Source organism: Triticum aestivum, chromosome 2A (genome assembly GCF_018294505.1).
Source record: "Triticum aestivum cultivar Chinese Spring chromosome 2A, IWGSC CS RefSeq v2.1, whole genome shotgun sequence".
Lineage (NCBI taxonomy): Eukaryota > Viridiplantae > Streptophyta > Magnoliopsida > Poales > Poaceae > Triticum > Triticum aestivum.
Window position 1 is genome coordinate 19,729,080 of NC_057797.1, and position 16,230 is coordinate 19,745,309.

General features: G+C 49.8%; 2 protein-coding genes and 1 pseudogene across 2 annotated transcripts; all 3 read right to left on the minus strand.

The window, feature by feature from the left end:
- Window positions 1-611: 611 nt before the first annotated feature.
- On the minus strand, window positions 612-2,025 carry LOC123191358 (putrescine hydroxycinnamoyltransferase 1-like; annotated as a pseudogene).
- Window positions 2,026-5,929: 3,904 nt separating this feature from the next.
- On the minus strand, window positions 5,930-6,979 carry LOC123184354 (xylanase inhibitor protein 1-like). Its single transcript, XM_044596498.1, has one exon. It carries the CDS (start codon window positions 6,977-6,979, stop codon window positions 6,074-6,076), a length of 906 nt encoding a protein of 301 aa, XP_044452433.1. The 3' UTR covers window positions 5,930-6,073.
- A 6,263-nt stretch (window positions 6,980-13,242) lies between these two features.
- On the minus strand, window positions 13,243-14,709 carry LOC123191359 (putrescine hydroxycinnamoyltransferase 1). The gene is made up of 2 exons (XM_044604130.1): window positions 14,275-14,709; window positions 13,243-14,175 (listed from the first exon to the last, which is right to left on the minus strand). The coding sequence occupies exons 1-2, from the start codon at window positions 14,698-14,700 to the stop codon at window positions 13,243-13,245; spliced, it is 1,359 nt and encodes a 452-aa protein (XP_044460065.1). The 5' UTR covers window positions 14,701-14,709.
- Window positions 14,710-16,230: the final 1,521 nt, after the last annotated feature.

A 16,230-nucleotide genomic window follows, 5' to 3' on the forward strand; every position in this document is an offset into this window, starting at 1 on the left:
AATGTTGTAAACGTAGTCCAGGCCTAGTCTGTACTCCCTTCGTCCGGAAATACTTGTCATCAAAATGGATAAAAAGAGATGTATCTAGACGTATTTTAGTTTTAGATACATCATTTTTTATCCATTTTAATGACAAGTATTTTCAGACGGAGAAAGTATATATCCTTTCGGGCTATAAAACAAAGCCCAAACCAGGCCCGAGTGACAAACCCGGGTCAGACAGCCTATGATCAGGTTTGCTCCTATATAAAAGAGTGTGGCTAGATCTGAGTCAAGTGACATAACAAGTACTCCCTTTGTCCGGAAATACTTGTCGAAGAAATGGTTGTATCTAGATGTATTTTAGTTATGTATAGATACATCCATTTCTATCCATCTTCGACAAGTAATTCCAGACGAAGAGAAAGAAAAAAGTTTGAAGAGAAAAATTGCACGGATCTCGAGGTAGCATCTCCCGAATATAACATCCAAATCTCAGTCGACTGAGAAGCAAAGACTTGTATATAAAAACAGATTCAACCAAAGCGCACAAAAGCAAGCTGAAATTGCCCGATAGATCATAGGTCTACGAAATTAATCCACACATTAAGTGGATGCATTCTGATATATGGTCACAGCTTAGGGCGTTCAGTGGCTAGAAGAAGTTGGCATACATCAGCGACGGCGTGCTGGAACTTGTGGTGAGTCGCCGCCTCCAAGGAGATGAGCACGCGCGCGCTGCCGTCGGCGGAGGCGGCGAACAGGTACACCCACCCGGCGCGCACAGCCTCCGCCCGGCTCATCGCGCGCGGCTGCCCCCACCCGAAGTCCACGTCGTGCACCGGGATGCGGAACCAGCTGTTCATCCGCAGCTCCGTCTCCGGCAGGTTCCCCCTGTCCTCCGCCCGCCGCCGCACGCCCTGCTTCGCCGTCTCCTCGAAGTAGTCCACCGCCGACCTGAGCAGCTCGTCGTCGACCCGGCCCGCGGCGGCTTTGACCCGGCCGGCGACGGAGGCCAGCGTCTGCGACACCACGTCCTTCACCGCGGCCGTGGCGAACACGTTGACGACCCCGTTGCCGAAGTAGCCGTCCGGGAGCGGCGGCGTCAGGCGGCGCCTGATGTCCACCGGGAAGTTGATGCGCGTGGTGGAGTCCGGGTGCAGGCCTGGCCGGGCTACGCAGACGCACCGCCACACGAGGGCCGTCACGGCGCAGAACGTGCTGGCGCCGCCGCAGAGGCGCTTCAGGGCGCGTAGCTGGTCCCTGGAGACGGTGAGGATCCTCGTCACGACTCACGACGGTCGACGACGTCGTCGTCCCTGTTGACGACGACGGCTCCTGCTCGTGCATGATTAGCTCGTTGCAGAACATGGGGATGGTCTCAGGGTGGATCACGGGGGGTGACCGCGCGCGGAGGAGGGCGCGGTGGTGGCACGGGGGATCCACCGCGGCGCTCTCGCCGTCCCTGGAGTAGCTCGCCCACGTCCGCAGGAACTGGAACGTGCTGGCGCCATCCACGACGGCGTGGTGCACCGCTGTCCCTAAGACCACGCCGCCACACCTGAGGAAGGTCACCTGCACGGCCAACACAATGGACGACGGATGAACGCGGGGACCGAACAGCCTCCTTAACTCCGGCGACGGCGTGGGATCGACGAAGTCCTGCAGGGTGTGGTCCGAGCGAGCCACCACGAAGAGCGCGCCCTCCCCGTTGCAGTTGACCTCGGTCCGTCCGCCGGAGTCCACGCCGAGGCGGCCGGCGAGAGGGTAGAAGGGCACCAGCGCCCTCGCCATGGACTCCTTGAGCCTGGCCACGTCAAAGAAGTCGTCGGCAACGTCACTGCCGGCGCCGGCGGTGCTGTAGAAGTGGACGAGCGGGGTGTGGCCCCTGTTGGCCAGCACGAGGTCCAGCGCGGAGAGCCAGAGCCCTTCCCGCGGCGTGTCGTCGCTTGGCGTTACGAGGCAGGACTCCACCACTCGCACTGAGCTGCCAGAATCCATGTCGCGGCGGAAAGCTTGATTCTCGGGCAAGGGGATCGACGACTACTTAGGCCGAGCAGCGAAACTAAACAAGTCGATGCATGCGGCGTCGCCAGCGGCAGGTGGGTAATAAGAGAAACAAACATCTCTTTCCACCTGTCTCCCTCCACTTTCTTTTTCTTATAAAAAACGGTTCTCCCTTCTTCCTCACATGGCCTCTCTCAAGGCAGTAGGGGCGACGATAAGAGCATCTCCCAAGGTATTTTTTTAATAAATGTTCGTAGACATGTTCGGACGTGTCCATCGACAGTCAACCGAGAACACCATCGCTTAAATGTTTCCTATGTGTCCATCCAAATTGCTCAAGCATTCCATCAAACACATCATATGCGTCGCTGGTCCGGCGATACATGGCAATTCGATCCGAAACAAAGACGCAATGACAACAAGCACAACATGCACAGATGCCTACATAGCCCACACACACACAGGTGCCATGAGGCCGGGGCCGGATCCGAGCCTGGCCTACATAGCATGCATGCAACATGCTCGCTTCAGGACGATGGCTCGGCCTACGCATGCACGAGTGTTGGCACTCGATGTCCAGCCACCATGGACTCGTGGTGAGGAGGGGTGAAGCACGGTGTGGGCAGTAGGGGCGGCGGCCAGCTCGGTAGATGCATATGGGGAGGGGAAAGTAACCCTGGTGGGTGGGAGGGCATGTAGACATCCAGACAACCTTATTGTTTCATCGATTTAGGGGCTGAGTGCGGGGATTTCGGGCGTCTAGTACGGTATTCGGATTAACGAGTAATAGTATTAGAGGCCTAAAAGTGTCCGAACATATAAGGGCGAAATAAGTGCCCACGTTGAAGATGCCCTAAGGAAACAACAAACATTAATTATTAGCGTTGGTTACAACACCTCAGTTATTACTGAATACTTAACTAATTCATCCAATCATCGTTGGAGATGCCTAAGGAGCAGTTGATTGCTTTGATATCGTGATAGATCCCTACTTTCTCCAAATCATTGTGGAGCTAGAAAGACCAAATACAATGTATTTTATGATGTTAAATATGTGAACCAGTCTGCTACCCACTCCATCCCAAGATAAGTGTCTAAACTTTAGTACATGACAGAGGGAGTATTTTCTTATCCCAACAATGCTGAACTCTTTCAAACCTACCATTTGGCGCAGCCTGTATGAAGTGACCTTCGATGCTTTGCAGGACATTTGGCGCAAACAGGCCGTCAGCAGCAACTGTTCCCGTTCGACGACAACCGGCAGGGAGAGGGAGGGGAAGCTTGCAAGGACTCTGCGTGACAAGATGGATGTAGATGGCGAGTGGGGTTAGGATCATGATAAAACCAGTCTCGTCTCCGACGGGGCAAACATTGCCATGGCGCTGCTAGAGGCCGATGAGTCGGAGATGCCGGAGGTGCTGGAGCTCGTCTTCAACGTGTGGGTGGACAAGCTGCTGTACGCGGGCACCCGATGCAGCCGGGAGTCCCATGCCAGGCAGCTCAGCTGAGGGGGCGAGCTCACGACCGTCGTCTGGATTTTGGCAGAACATGTTGGCCTGTTTCAGATCAGCCAATGCGTTCCAGATGATAAGAAACGGGGACTTCCTCCACCGTGCCCGCTTCCGGTACCCAAAAAGGAGGAACCTTGTCCGCCGCCGTTCATGTATCCTCCACCGTCGACCGCACCATGGTCACCGTCGCCGCACTACTTCGAACAACCCAAAAATGCGGAACCTTCTCCACCGCATCCACCACTGCCGCGACCCGAAGAGAAACCAGCGTCGCCCATGCAGAGGCGTAGAAGGTATGCTACGCTGTATCCAGTGGACTGAGTGATATCGATCAGTTTGTTTGGTGATCATAATTCTTTTTTATCTTTTGTTGAGGGGATCTCAACATCGTTGTTAAGTACAGAGAGAGAGACACATGACAATTTGAGAATCCGAGAACTCTGTTTCCACGCTCATTACAGTCAGCTGTGATGAGGCTAGTAATAAAGTCAAGGGGTTTTCAAGATCACTTGTGCTCTGCTCTGATATGTCAGTACCATACATACAACAAGTCCCTTAGGGCATCTCCAACGCCGACCTGCAAACCGGACACCGGATCCGTTTGTGAACACTCATAAGGGAGCCGGCCATCCAAAGCTAGCCGCATATGTTTGGTTGCTTTTTGGTCCAAATTTAATAAAACTGAACAAATTTGATGCATATTTAAACAACCCGGACGATTTTTATTTATACTTGGATAATTTTTACATAAAATCGGATGATTTTTGACATATTTGAACAAGACTAGACTCTAAACTTAGCGTAAATTGACGCCAACGCCCATTCCCCATGTCCATGAACCCCAAAAAATGAAGCTCCGCCTCCGCAGTCTGCAAGCGGCTAATTGGCCGACAATGATGAGCCTGCTAAGTTTGTCTTCAACGGCAACAAAAGAGCGATTGCCTTCCCGGGGCCTGAGCGCCGGCGACCTCCAATGCTCTACTCATCCTTTCAGTGTAGTGAGAATGGGCCTCGACCATAGTAATGTCGGGATGGATCGGTGAGTTGGGTGGCGCCGGCTCTTCATCGACCGTGTCCTCCTTTGGGACGTCCGCGACGCCGATCTCTCGGCCTGCCAGTCAGAAGCAACGACGGCGATCTCCATCTTCAGCTCGTATGACATGCTGTCCCAAATGACTTTGGAGCTCGAGCAGGACATGGCGGGCGTGGTGTGGGGAGGAGAAAGGGAGCGGAGATGGATGGATGCGGCTATGGCCGGGGCTGGAGTTTAAATAGCGTCCGGATGGCAGGGCAAGCGGCTGGGTAATTATTGGTGGCCGACAGAGGGACGGATGTGTGGCGTCGTAGTAGGTTCCTCGACAACCACACATGTTTAATGTAGGAAGGCGGAAAGACATGTGGTCGTTTGAATGCGGAGAAGTCATGTGCACCGGAAAGCGATGCGACCGACGCTCCCAGCCGGCGTGCTGGTTCAATGCGCGGAGTGACGTGAGTAGCATGTCTGCTCTGAGCGGGGATGAATACATCACTGACGCTTTGGAGCGGTGCTGACCACTTCAGGTGGGAATGCGTGCGGAGGCGGGAGGTTTTTTGGGTGGGTCAGGGCAGTCAGAAGCGGACGTGACAACGGTCCGGACTCCCCAAAGCCCCCCCCCCCCCAAGCATGTTTCCGGTTTGTGGAAAAATTCACATCCGGACCGATCGACAAACCGATACACGCCTGCTTTGGATGACAAAACAGGTCCAGAACATGCAATCCGAATGGTTACACGCAGTTTGAGAGTCAGCTTTGAAGATGCCCTTACCATTTGCCCCTAGTTAATTAGGAGGAGAATAGGATGCACTAGATGGGCTGGCCTAGTAAGCGTTTCACCGGTGGCTGGTTTTCGGCTAATTTGTTTTGTTGGCCTCTTTTTGGCTTTTAAATCATGTTCACTTTTCTATAAAAATGTTCATAAGAAGTTCATATTTAAACAGAATGATTGCATTTTTTTTGAAATGGTCATTGTTGACGTAAAAATATATTGTCTAGTCTCTTTTATCAAATGATTGGCTAGAGCATGCACTTCTACATGGTATAAGAGTTAAAAGGTCTTGAATTCAAGACCCGGCTGGCGCCACACGTGAGGGGAAGTGTTGACATATAAATGTATTGCTTAGTCTTCCATCAAATCAGTTTTTTGGTTACATTGGCTAGACCGCTAGAGCACGCACTTCTACAGTCATCTCATATTAAAAATAAAGATGTTTTCATATTAAAAACACGGACAAATAACTATTTTCTCAAAGCCTGTTGTTACTCACACGAGAGGAAAAGAAATTAAGGTATTATGCACTAGTGCAACATGTACTATAGTGCATCAGATACGAAATGTTGAAACATCCAGCGGTCCCTATATGGATCTCTGATTTATTCGTACAATACAATACCACTAATCCCATCAGGTGTGTTTAAATTATTATTGGCGCACACACACTATAATGCATGCATGCGAGTAGATTATTAGTTGATGCGTGTGTTTAAATTATTATTGCCCCACACACACTATAATGCATGCATGCATGCGTGTAGATTATTAGTTGATGCCGCCGTTGTAGAGTTCGCGGCCATATCCGGTCTGCTGGTCGTAGTACCTGTCCCAGAGCATGACCCCGCCGTAATTTGCCGCCTGCTTCACGCTGGGCATCAGGTCATATTGCATGGACCCAAGGCCGACCTTTTCGCTCCTCCCGGGCACGTTCGCCGCCGGCAGCCCGATGTACAGCTTGCTCCGGGGGTACCTCGCCGTCCACTTGCTCCACTGCGCCATCACCCCGTCTTTGTGCACGTGGTTGTAGGAGCACCGGTCGTCGCCGTAGAACCTGACGTGGATCCGCTCGAACAGCCCCGTGTCCAGCGCCCTCTGGACGTGCCAGTCCGGGTACACGCACCGCGGCGTCGCCGTCAGCCGCACCCCGGGCGCCCCGCGGTAGTACTTGTTGTATCCCGAGAGACGCCTGGCCAGCTCGTCGTAGTGGTCCGGCGCGCCCTGGTCGATGAAGAAGTCGATGCCGTCGACCACCGCGTCGCCGAACGGGCGGAACACGCCGGGTCGGCCGCCGCCGAGGTGCGCGTTCCACAGGTTGTCGGCGACGTCGGCCGCGGACTGTGAGGTGGGCAGGGAGTACTGGGTGCCGCCGCCGCCGATGGAGAGGAGGACGACGATGCCCTTGCCCCGGCAGTGCTTGATGTCGGCGCCGATGCCGTAGAGCGGGTGGCCGGAGAGGTCGCCCCAGTACCTGCCGTGGCCGAAGACGCTGTAGAAGGAGATGATGACGGTGTTGTAGATGCCGGTGTCGCAGGCCTCCCCGAGGGAGCCCTCGTCCTTGTTCCGGCCCCAGAAGACCGTCAGGCCGTGGTCACCGGCGGCTGCCGTGGCGGCGAGGAAGGAGACGGCGAGAAGTACTCCTAGTAGTACACATGAAGGGCGTCGGAACGCCATCGTTACTGCTTCTTCTTCTTCTTCTTCTTGCAGTTAGTTACAGTGATGATCATGGCCAAGTCTATATATAGAGAGAGCTAGGGCGCGCGTGCAGTAGGTAGGGTAATAGGCAAGGAAGGAAGGCATTTGTTCACAAGGTACGTACGCGCGTGCAAGTCATTTCTTGTGTGCCGGCGCAATTTCGATCGGCTGCGGCGCCAACTGGTCTGGATGGGGTCAAATCAGATGGACGATCGACCACAAGTCAAGCGTAGAAAGAAAACGGCAGATTCCATGTCTAGGCGCCGCGCACATGGAGAAGACCCATTGATTAATGCGGACGCTCAAACGTCCCCGAGTGCCGCGCGCGTTTTGGTCCTACTACTCCCTCCGTCCCTGAGTAAGTCTAGAGATTTCACTATAGACTACATATACGGAGCAAAATAAGTACATCTACACTGTAAAATGTATCTACGTACATCCGTATGTGGTTTACAATAAAATCTCTTCAAAGATTTATATTTAGGAATGGAGGGAGTACATCCACGCGCCCTCGGTGCAAAAAACAAAAACAAAATCTTCACCTCATGATATACATACATCGTCTATTTGGCGCACTAACTAAACGCCAACCCTTTACATCTATGTCGTCGTCGCGGACGGCCTGCCTAGCCACAACCATGTAAAGCTCAGCTACACGCTCGTCATCAACTTGGCCGACGAGCATGCATCCACAAAAATTATGGATGTGAACTGTGGATATATGGTCCTAAACTAGCATTTGTCAACAATTTTACACATCCAATATTATGGCGTATTTTTTTTCTCTTGTTGCCCCTGATGTTGACATATTTAAAGTCCAGTGATTTATAGGCTTCATTTCAACCGCAATAATCTTGACCGTCTGTAGGTCATTAATGTAAATTGTTATTTTATGTGATACAAAGTTCATATTTATATCATTTTAACCACTAGGCATGGTACTTCCTGCTAGAGACGAGGTCTGCGGATGTAGATATTCATCGGATCCCGCCCAAAATTTGTGTCAAAAAATTTGAGGTCCTGCTCTCACGCTTGGACCAAACTCTCAAGATATTTTGGATTTGGTCCTGGTTATAAAGTTCAAATGAAGATGAAAAACCTAATCTAACCCAGTCATGGTGGGCCCCAGCCCCCAGGTGACGTCACCATTGGATTTTCTCGCTGAGAAATTTTTGATTCCCATCTAAATTTGGAGGCGAAAGATACCACGGAAAATATTTCGATATGGTCTCCATATGTGGCCACTGCACGTCGCGCGTCCTTTTTTGTCAAATGTCAACAAACGGCTACGCTCGGTTCAAAAGCAGGATTGATCCACTGGATGAGATGTGTGCCTCCCTCCGTGAGCTTGCGGCAATGTGCTCGCGGTCGTTGTCCTCCACCCCTCATTGTCCCGTGAAGCTAAATAAAGAGCAACAAACATATTTGCTCAGGAAAAAACAAATACTATTGCAGCATGGCAAAGCTTTCTAACTAAAATCTAGGATAAATCTTTCAGAATTTTTTGTCCGATATTAATAGTAATAATATGATTTTTTAATCAAACAAAACTTATTTTGTATATTTATGTTTGACAAAAAAATATGAAAGATTTATCCTATATTCAGTTAGAAAGCTTTACCACGCTGCATAGGTTTGAACTCCAAGATATATTCTGTGTGAGAGAAACAAAAAAGAGAAATGTACTTACGTATCGCGATGCGGAAAATGAATGGCTAGATAAAGAGGGTCTGGGTGCAGGTGCTCTATTATATATATTCGGGCAGAAAATGGGGAGGCGGCTGTGGCCCGGTGATGTCCTAGGAGGAGGGGTCCAAGTGCAGCCGACCTCTGTGCTCGGCGTCGTGGCACTGGGCGGCAGCGCCATGGCTGCGGCTTGGGAAAGTTTGCGAGAAGGCATGGGGACGAGGTTTGCGTCCATGGCGGACAGAGCAGACCCACAGAGGACTGGGTTGCCAGGCAGAGACGGTCTGTGAGGAACGCTTGCCGGTGCGGGTCACCTTGGTCAAGGGGTCGGTGGTGCTCCGAGGGGTTGCCCCATGGCCTTGGTGTCCTCCTCTCTTATGAGCGAGAGAGAGATAAAAATCATGATAGACGACGGAGGGAAAAGGAAAATTCGGGAATCACAGCTTCGACGGCTCTATTACCTGTTCGTCCGATCGTGGCTATCGCGAGGAGGAGGTAGCAGCGATGTGCGATTGCATATACAAATCCTATACGTAACTTCTTTTTTGAGGGGTGAATCCTAGACATAACTTTTTTTGAGGGGTGAATCTTAGATGTAACTCTTTTTGAGCCAAAAATGCTAGACGTAACTGATATGGACTAGCAGCACCTGTTTTTTCTTTTTTGAGGATCCGGTCCGTTTCTTCGTGCGTCATAATAGCCGGATGGGCTTTTGTGTCGGCCAAATGGGCCTTTGGCCTGATGGGAAGGAGGAAACAAAGGAAATAAATGGTAAAAGCGGCATAAGAATTTGAGCTGCGATATTAGTTAGGTAATATTGTATGTGAAGATTTGTGGTGCTATGGTACTTTTGTTTGTTTGTTTGTTTCTATTATATATGTTGATCAGGCCTACTGATATTATTAATATTTGTTTGGGTAACTCCAACATATAGATCAGAATGGATTGTAGTGTATGTATAAACTCAGATTTTGTCTGGTCTACTGCATTGCTAATGTAACCCCATTTAATTTCTCAGCATGGCAAAAATGCTCAGGTGTTTACTTTAAATATATGTGAAGCTGAGAAGCAGAAGTAGGTAGCTAGGATGCATGTTTTGAATTTTTGCATTGAGATTCAGACAATACCACATTTGATATTGCTAACCATGATATTGATGTATGATGTTTCCGGAAATATCTAGGAGGCTATAAACAAATTTAGGTTGTCAAGGGCGGGAATACATACCCTGTTCCCAAACTAGCATCCCAAAGTACCTTTGGTCTATAGTTTTTTTCATCAGAGACTTTTTTCCGGCGTTGCTCGTGAGTCGCGACTAAAGTGTAGATTTATGTTACTTGGGTGAAAAGAGAGTTCAGGGTGATCAAGGTGCCTTGCATTAATTGGGAAATAAACAAGTTGATTTTTTTCTCCATAGCAATGCACGGGCATTCAGCTATGTATCTCTTTATGTAGACAAATGCATGTATGAAACTTTAACAAATAGATAATTAAGTTTTTGTTAAGATGAATCTGGATATCACCACATACATGAGTGTTTTTCCATAACAATGCACGGACTCACGAACTAAAATGGAAGGTTTGCTTCTCCCATTGCAACACACGGCATTTTTGCTAGTATATAACAAGGTAAGGAGAGTTCCAGGGTTCTTCTATTTATAGTCATCCATCAATAAGGTATAAGTAGTAGCGCGTCCACTCTCGGCTAGGATAACGTTGTATGGCAGTAAGTCTACACAGCCAGGGGGGCAATGCCCCCCCCCCCCCCCCCCGACTTCATAGGGAGCTTTTGAAGTCTCATGAGAAGCTGCTTCGAGAAGCTCAATTTAGAGCAAGATTTCTTGAAAGCTATCAACGACGACCTTGGAAAGAATAGTTCCTCTTACATTGCCAACCAACTTCTCTTGTGTAGTAGTAACAATAACAATGCTAAATTCAAGGTTGTTACTTTTAGTGATTCTATCGATTCCACTAATGATTTTCTAAGTCAAGTTACACTTGAGCAAGAAAACAATTTATTGAAAGAAATTATAGAAAGATGTGTCTACAAAAGTCTTGCCCGGAGTAAGCATTTTGAGAAAATTGCACACAAGCGAGGAAGACATCAAAGGAACCAAGATGTTGGTTCTGAGCGTAAGTGCAGTGCCAATGGACTAGAGTGGGAAGAAGATCAATATCTCAAGACGAAGTTTAGTCCTCGTCAATCAATGCTTATCTGATCCGAGGGATATGTTCGATAAATGTATTATGACAACCCCTAGAAAGGTACTTCCTCTATCTCAAAATGAATTAATATTTTGTTCGACAATCTGATCCTACTGATCTGTTCGACAATCTTGACCCAAAGCAAGTAGTATATAAACAGTAAAATGCATACTTTGAATTTCAGGAAAAACTTAGCAAGACTTCCTTTCTACCTCACCGATCTGATGACATATTTTTATTAGTAATTAGTAGTTGGCTAGCCAGATCCAACAAACATTCTACATATGGTCTCCTTAATTTATAAATGCGCCGAGCTCATTGGATGCTGAGTAATTAATGAGGGTCGGGATGATGGTTTGCACTTTTCTAATGTATTTTTTTACTCCACTCCATAATTTATCCTAAAATTTTCTTTTCACTAGACGGAAGGAGTACATACATACGATACGAATCAAGCAAGGTGCGAATGGAATCCTCTGGTTAATTAAATTCCTTCCTCTCGTTGGGCTAATCGCAGCCTATACCTTTCCTCTCCTTGCTCCCGGCCGTTGCTAGCCTAGCTGCACATGTCCACCTATCTATCTGCTTTCAAGCTAACTGAATGTGTCTGAGATCGACAGGCATATATACATGCACGTATATACATTTAGGCGTTATCCAGATCAAACAAACATACACCTGCAAAGCTACTAAATGAAAAGTAAAAGTAAAGCATTGCCGAGCTTTCCATTGACGACGAAAATCATGTTAACATGGCTTTCGTGGCATGATAGTCCACAACTGATCTTCCTTGTTAACATGGCTTTCGTGGCATGATAGTCCACGACTGATCTTCCTTGTATCGTCCGGCCGGCCTTGAGGCCGCCGCGCGCACGTAGTACTTTCTTGCATGCCACGAGCCACTTGCCTTAAATTAGCCGTTAATCATTGCATGCCGGTGATATTATAGAGGCCATGTTACAGTTTCGCACATAGATTTTTCTTTTCGAGAAATTTTCAAGCTAATCATTTTTCAATCATGTCAGTACATCAAACATCGAAAATAATTAAAATTACATCCAGATTCGTAGACCATTTAGCGACGACTACAAGCACTGAAACAAGCTGAAAGTTCGTCGTCGTCATCGCCTCTCCCAAAGCATACCAACTCAGTTATGCATGCATGTGACCGATCAAGTTGATGACAGTTTTCCGAGTTAATTTGTCGTAGCACATGCCATCCCGCAAAAATAAATTTATCGTAGCATACCAACACCGTGATCTTCAACGCCTTTTTGGTTTCAGTTGACCAAAACGGATATGCACCGTCACTTTCTCCATCTTTGCCAAACTCTTTTCTTCGTCTTCTTCACACCGGCCGCATGTTGAATGCATCAGTGTGTTTGTTACCCGTCAACCAAAGATGCACATAAAATATTGGAATGAAACACTAATACTCCATCAGGAGTATGAATACATTTTTTTAAGACAAACTAATACGAATACCATTTTTTAGTGGTAAACCAAAACTTTATTGCGAAGTAGCAGCTTGGTTTACAGGAATAACAAACTGGTCATGGGGTAAACCCAGCCACAAATGGCGACCAACATCTAACGAACTAGAAAATTCTAATACGAATACCTGGCGAGCAGGGCCGGCCCCAGGGCATGCAGCCCGTGCTGCCGCACAGGGCCGGAATTTGCAGGGACCCAAATTTCCTATCACTTCCTAAGTTTTCGAGCCATGCATAAAAAAGGCCAAGCCATAAACCCAAGCCAGAGCCCGGCCCAAAGCCCAAAGATATGCTTGTTCTTCAGCCTGAGCCCAGTCAGAATGCAAGTGCAAGAGCCCAGTCCAAACTCTATTTTCCGTTCTAAGATGTGTAAGCCCGGCCCAAAATGTTAAAAATGTAGTCCAAACCTAGCCTATATATCCTTTCGGGTTATAAAACAAAGCCCAAACCAGGCCCGAGGACAAACCCGGGTCAAACTGCCTATGATCAGGTCTCAGTCAAGTAGACTAAAAGAAAGTCTCAGTCAAGTGACATAACAAGTACTCCTTTGTCCGAAAATACTTGTCGGAGAAATGATTGTATTTAGACGTATTTTAATTATAAATAGATATATCCATTTCTATCTATCTCCGACAAGTAATTTCGAACGAAGAGAGAAAGGAAAAAGTTCAAAGAGAAAAAATGCACAGATCTCGAGGTAGCATCTGACGAATATAACATCCAAATCTCAGTCGACTGAGAAGCAAAGACTTGTATATAAAAACGGATTCAACCGAAACGCACAAAAGCAAGCTGAAATTGCCCGATAGATCATACGTCTACGAAATTAATCCACACATTAAGCGGATGCATATATTGTCACAGCTTAGGACGTTCATTGGCAAGAAGTTGGCATACATCGGCGACGGCCTGCTGGAACTTGTGGTGAGTCGCCGCCTCCAAGGAGATGAGCACGCGGGCGCTGCCGTCGGCGCGGGCGGCCAACAGGTACACCCACCCGCCGCGCACAGCCTCCGCCCGGGTCATCGCGCGCGGCTGCCCCCACCCGAAGTCCGCGTCCTGCACGGGGATGCGGAACCAGCTGTTCATCCGCAGCTCCGTCTCCGGCAGGTTCCCCCTGTCCTCCGCCCGCCGCCGCACGCCCTGCTTCGCCGCCTCCTCGAAGTAGTCCACCGCCGACCTCAGCAGCTCGTCGTCGACCCGGTCCGCGGCGGCTTTGACCCGGCCGGCGACGGAGGCCAGCGTCTGCGACACCACGTCCTTCACCGCGGCGGTGGCGAACACGTTGACCACCCCGTTGCCGAAGTAGCCGTCCGGGAGCGGCGGCGTCAGGCGGCGCCTGATGTCCACCGGGAAGTTGATGCGCGTGGTGGAGTCCGGTTGCAGACCCGGCCAGGCGACGCAGACGCACCGCCACACCAGGGCCGTCACGGCGCAGAACGTGCTGGCGCCGCCGCAGAGGCGCTTGAGGGCGTGTAGCTGGTCCCTGGAGACGGTGAGGATCCGGGTCACGACTGTCGACGACGTCGTCGTCCCTGTTGACGACGACGACCCCTGCTCGTGCATGATTAGCTCGTTGCAGAACATGCGGATGGTCTCAGCGTGGATCACCGGGGGTGACCGCGCGCGGAGGAGGGCGCGGTGGTGGCACGGGGGATCCACCGCGGCGCTCTCGCCGTCCCTGCAGTAGCCTGCCCACGTCCGCAGGAACTGGAACGTGCTGGCGCCGTCCACGACGGCGTGGTGCACCGCCGTCCCTAAGACCACGCCGCCACACCTGAGGAAGGTCACCTGCACGCACGCACGCATCCACGCCCCGGTACGTTACGTACACCGCACGAATGTTAATTTTTGCGAGAAATGGAATGAAGCAGCAAGGAGGACCCGGACCTGCACGGCCAATACAATGGACGACGGATGAACGCGGGGACCGAACAGCCTCCTTAACTCCGGCGACGGCGTGGGATCGACGAAGTCCTCGAGGGTGTGGTCAGAGCGAGCCACCACGAAGAGCGCGCCCTCCCCGTTGCAGTTGACCTCGGTCCGTCCGGCAGAGTCGACGCCGAGGCGGCCGGCGAGAGGGTAGAAGGGCACCAGCGCCCTCGCCATGGACTCCTTGAGCCTGGCAACGTTAAAGAAGTCGTCGGCAACGTCACTGCCGGCGCCGGCGGTGCTGTAGAAGTGGACGAGCGGGGTGTGGCCCCTGTTGGCCAGCACGATGTCCAGCGCCGAGAGCCAGAGCCCTTCCCGCGGCGTCTCGTCGATCGGCGTTACCAGGCAGGACTCCACCTCTCGCACTGAGCTGCCCGAATCCATGTCGCGGCGGAAAGCTTGATTCTCGGACAAGGGGATCGACGACTACTTAGGCCGAGCAGCGAAACAAAACATGCATCTCTTTCCACCTGTCTCCCTCCGCTTTCTTTTTCTTATAAAAAACTGCTCTCCCTTCTTCCTCACATGTTCATATAAGAGCACCTCCCAATGTATTTTCTTAATAAATGTTCGTAGACATGTCCGGACGTGTCCGTCGACAGTCAACCGAGAACACCATCGCTCAAATGTTCCCTATGTGTCCATCCAAATTGCTCAAGCATTCCACCAAACACATCATATGCGTCGCTGGTCCGGCGATACATGGCAATTCGATCCGAAACAAAGCCGCAATGACAACAAGCACAATATGCGCACATGCCTACATAGCCCGCGCACAGAGGTGCCGTCAGGTCAGGGCCGGATCCGAGCCTGGCCTACATAGCCCACAGGCGCAACAGGCTCGCTTCAGGACAAGAGCTCGGCCTACGCATGCACAAGTGTTGGCACTCGATGTCCAGCCGCCATGGACTCGTGGGGAAGAGGGGTGAAGCTTGGAGGGCGGTAGGGGCGGCGGCCAGCTCGGTAGATGCACATGGGAGGAGGGAAATGGGGAGGGGAAAGTGACCCTGGTGGGTGGGACCGAGGTGGGGCATGTAGACATCCAGACAACCTTATTGTTCCATCGATTTAGGGGCCGAGTGCGGGGATTTCGGGCGTCTAATACGGTATGCAGATAAACGAGGAATTGTATTAGAGGCCTTAAAGTGTCCGAACATATAAGGGCGAAATAAGCGTCCATGTTGAAGATGCCATAAGGAAACAACAAACATTAATTATTAGTGTTGATTACAACATCTCAATTATGACTGAATACTTAACTAATTCATCCAATCATCGTTGGAGATGCCTAAGGAGCAGTTGATTGCTTTGATATCGTGATAGATGCCTAATTTGTCCCAATCATTTTGGAGCTAGGAAAGACCAAATACAACGTATTTTATAATGTTAAATATGTGAACCAGTCTGCTACCCACTCCATCCCAAGATAAGTGTCTAAACTTTAGTACATGACAGAGGGAGTATTTTCTTATCCCAACAATGTTGAACTCTTTCAAACCTACCATTTGGCATGTAATCGTTAACTGGAAGGAGCTCACTCTTGTGGCAAGAATAACCGAGCAACAAAATTATTAAGATCATGATGGTGAAGATAACATAGGATGGTTATCTACGAGTTCCGTCATCTCCCGCTTTGATTCCGATGAAACTCAATTGACGACAAAATTTTGCTTTGAGGTTCGTAGCAGGCCCTTTTGTACACATTCCCTAACCCTCCTTTCCCAAGATGCATCATCTCACTAAAACCACTGCTTGCAGAGGTAAGATATTTACATCCGAAGGATTGGTGACCCACGATCAATTTCACCACCTAGTTTTACTAGTAGAACGCCCGTGCGTTGCTACGGGCTACAATGCATTTAAATGAATCAAACAAATGATAATAATTGTTTCTAAGATCGAAGCTCCTTTCTC

Excerpts from the sequence above, each read along its gene's own strand:
- LOC123191359 (XM_044604130.1), bottom strand. The coding sequence starts at position 14,700 with ATGGATTCGGGCAGCTCAGTGCGAGAGGTGGAGTCCTGCCTGGTAACG. Across the intron at positions 14,176-14,274 it reads CCATTGTATTGGCCGTGCAG|GTGACCTTCCTCAGGTGTGG; the intron begins GTCCGGGTCCTC and ends GCGTGCGTGCAG.
- LOC123184354 (XM_044596498.1), bottom strand. The coding sequence starts at position 6,979 with ATGGCGTTCCGACGCCCTTCATGTGTACTACTAGGAGTACTTCTCGCC.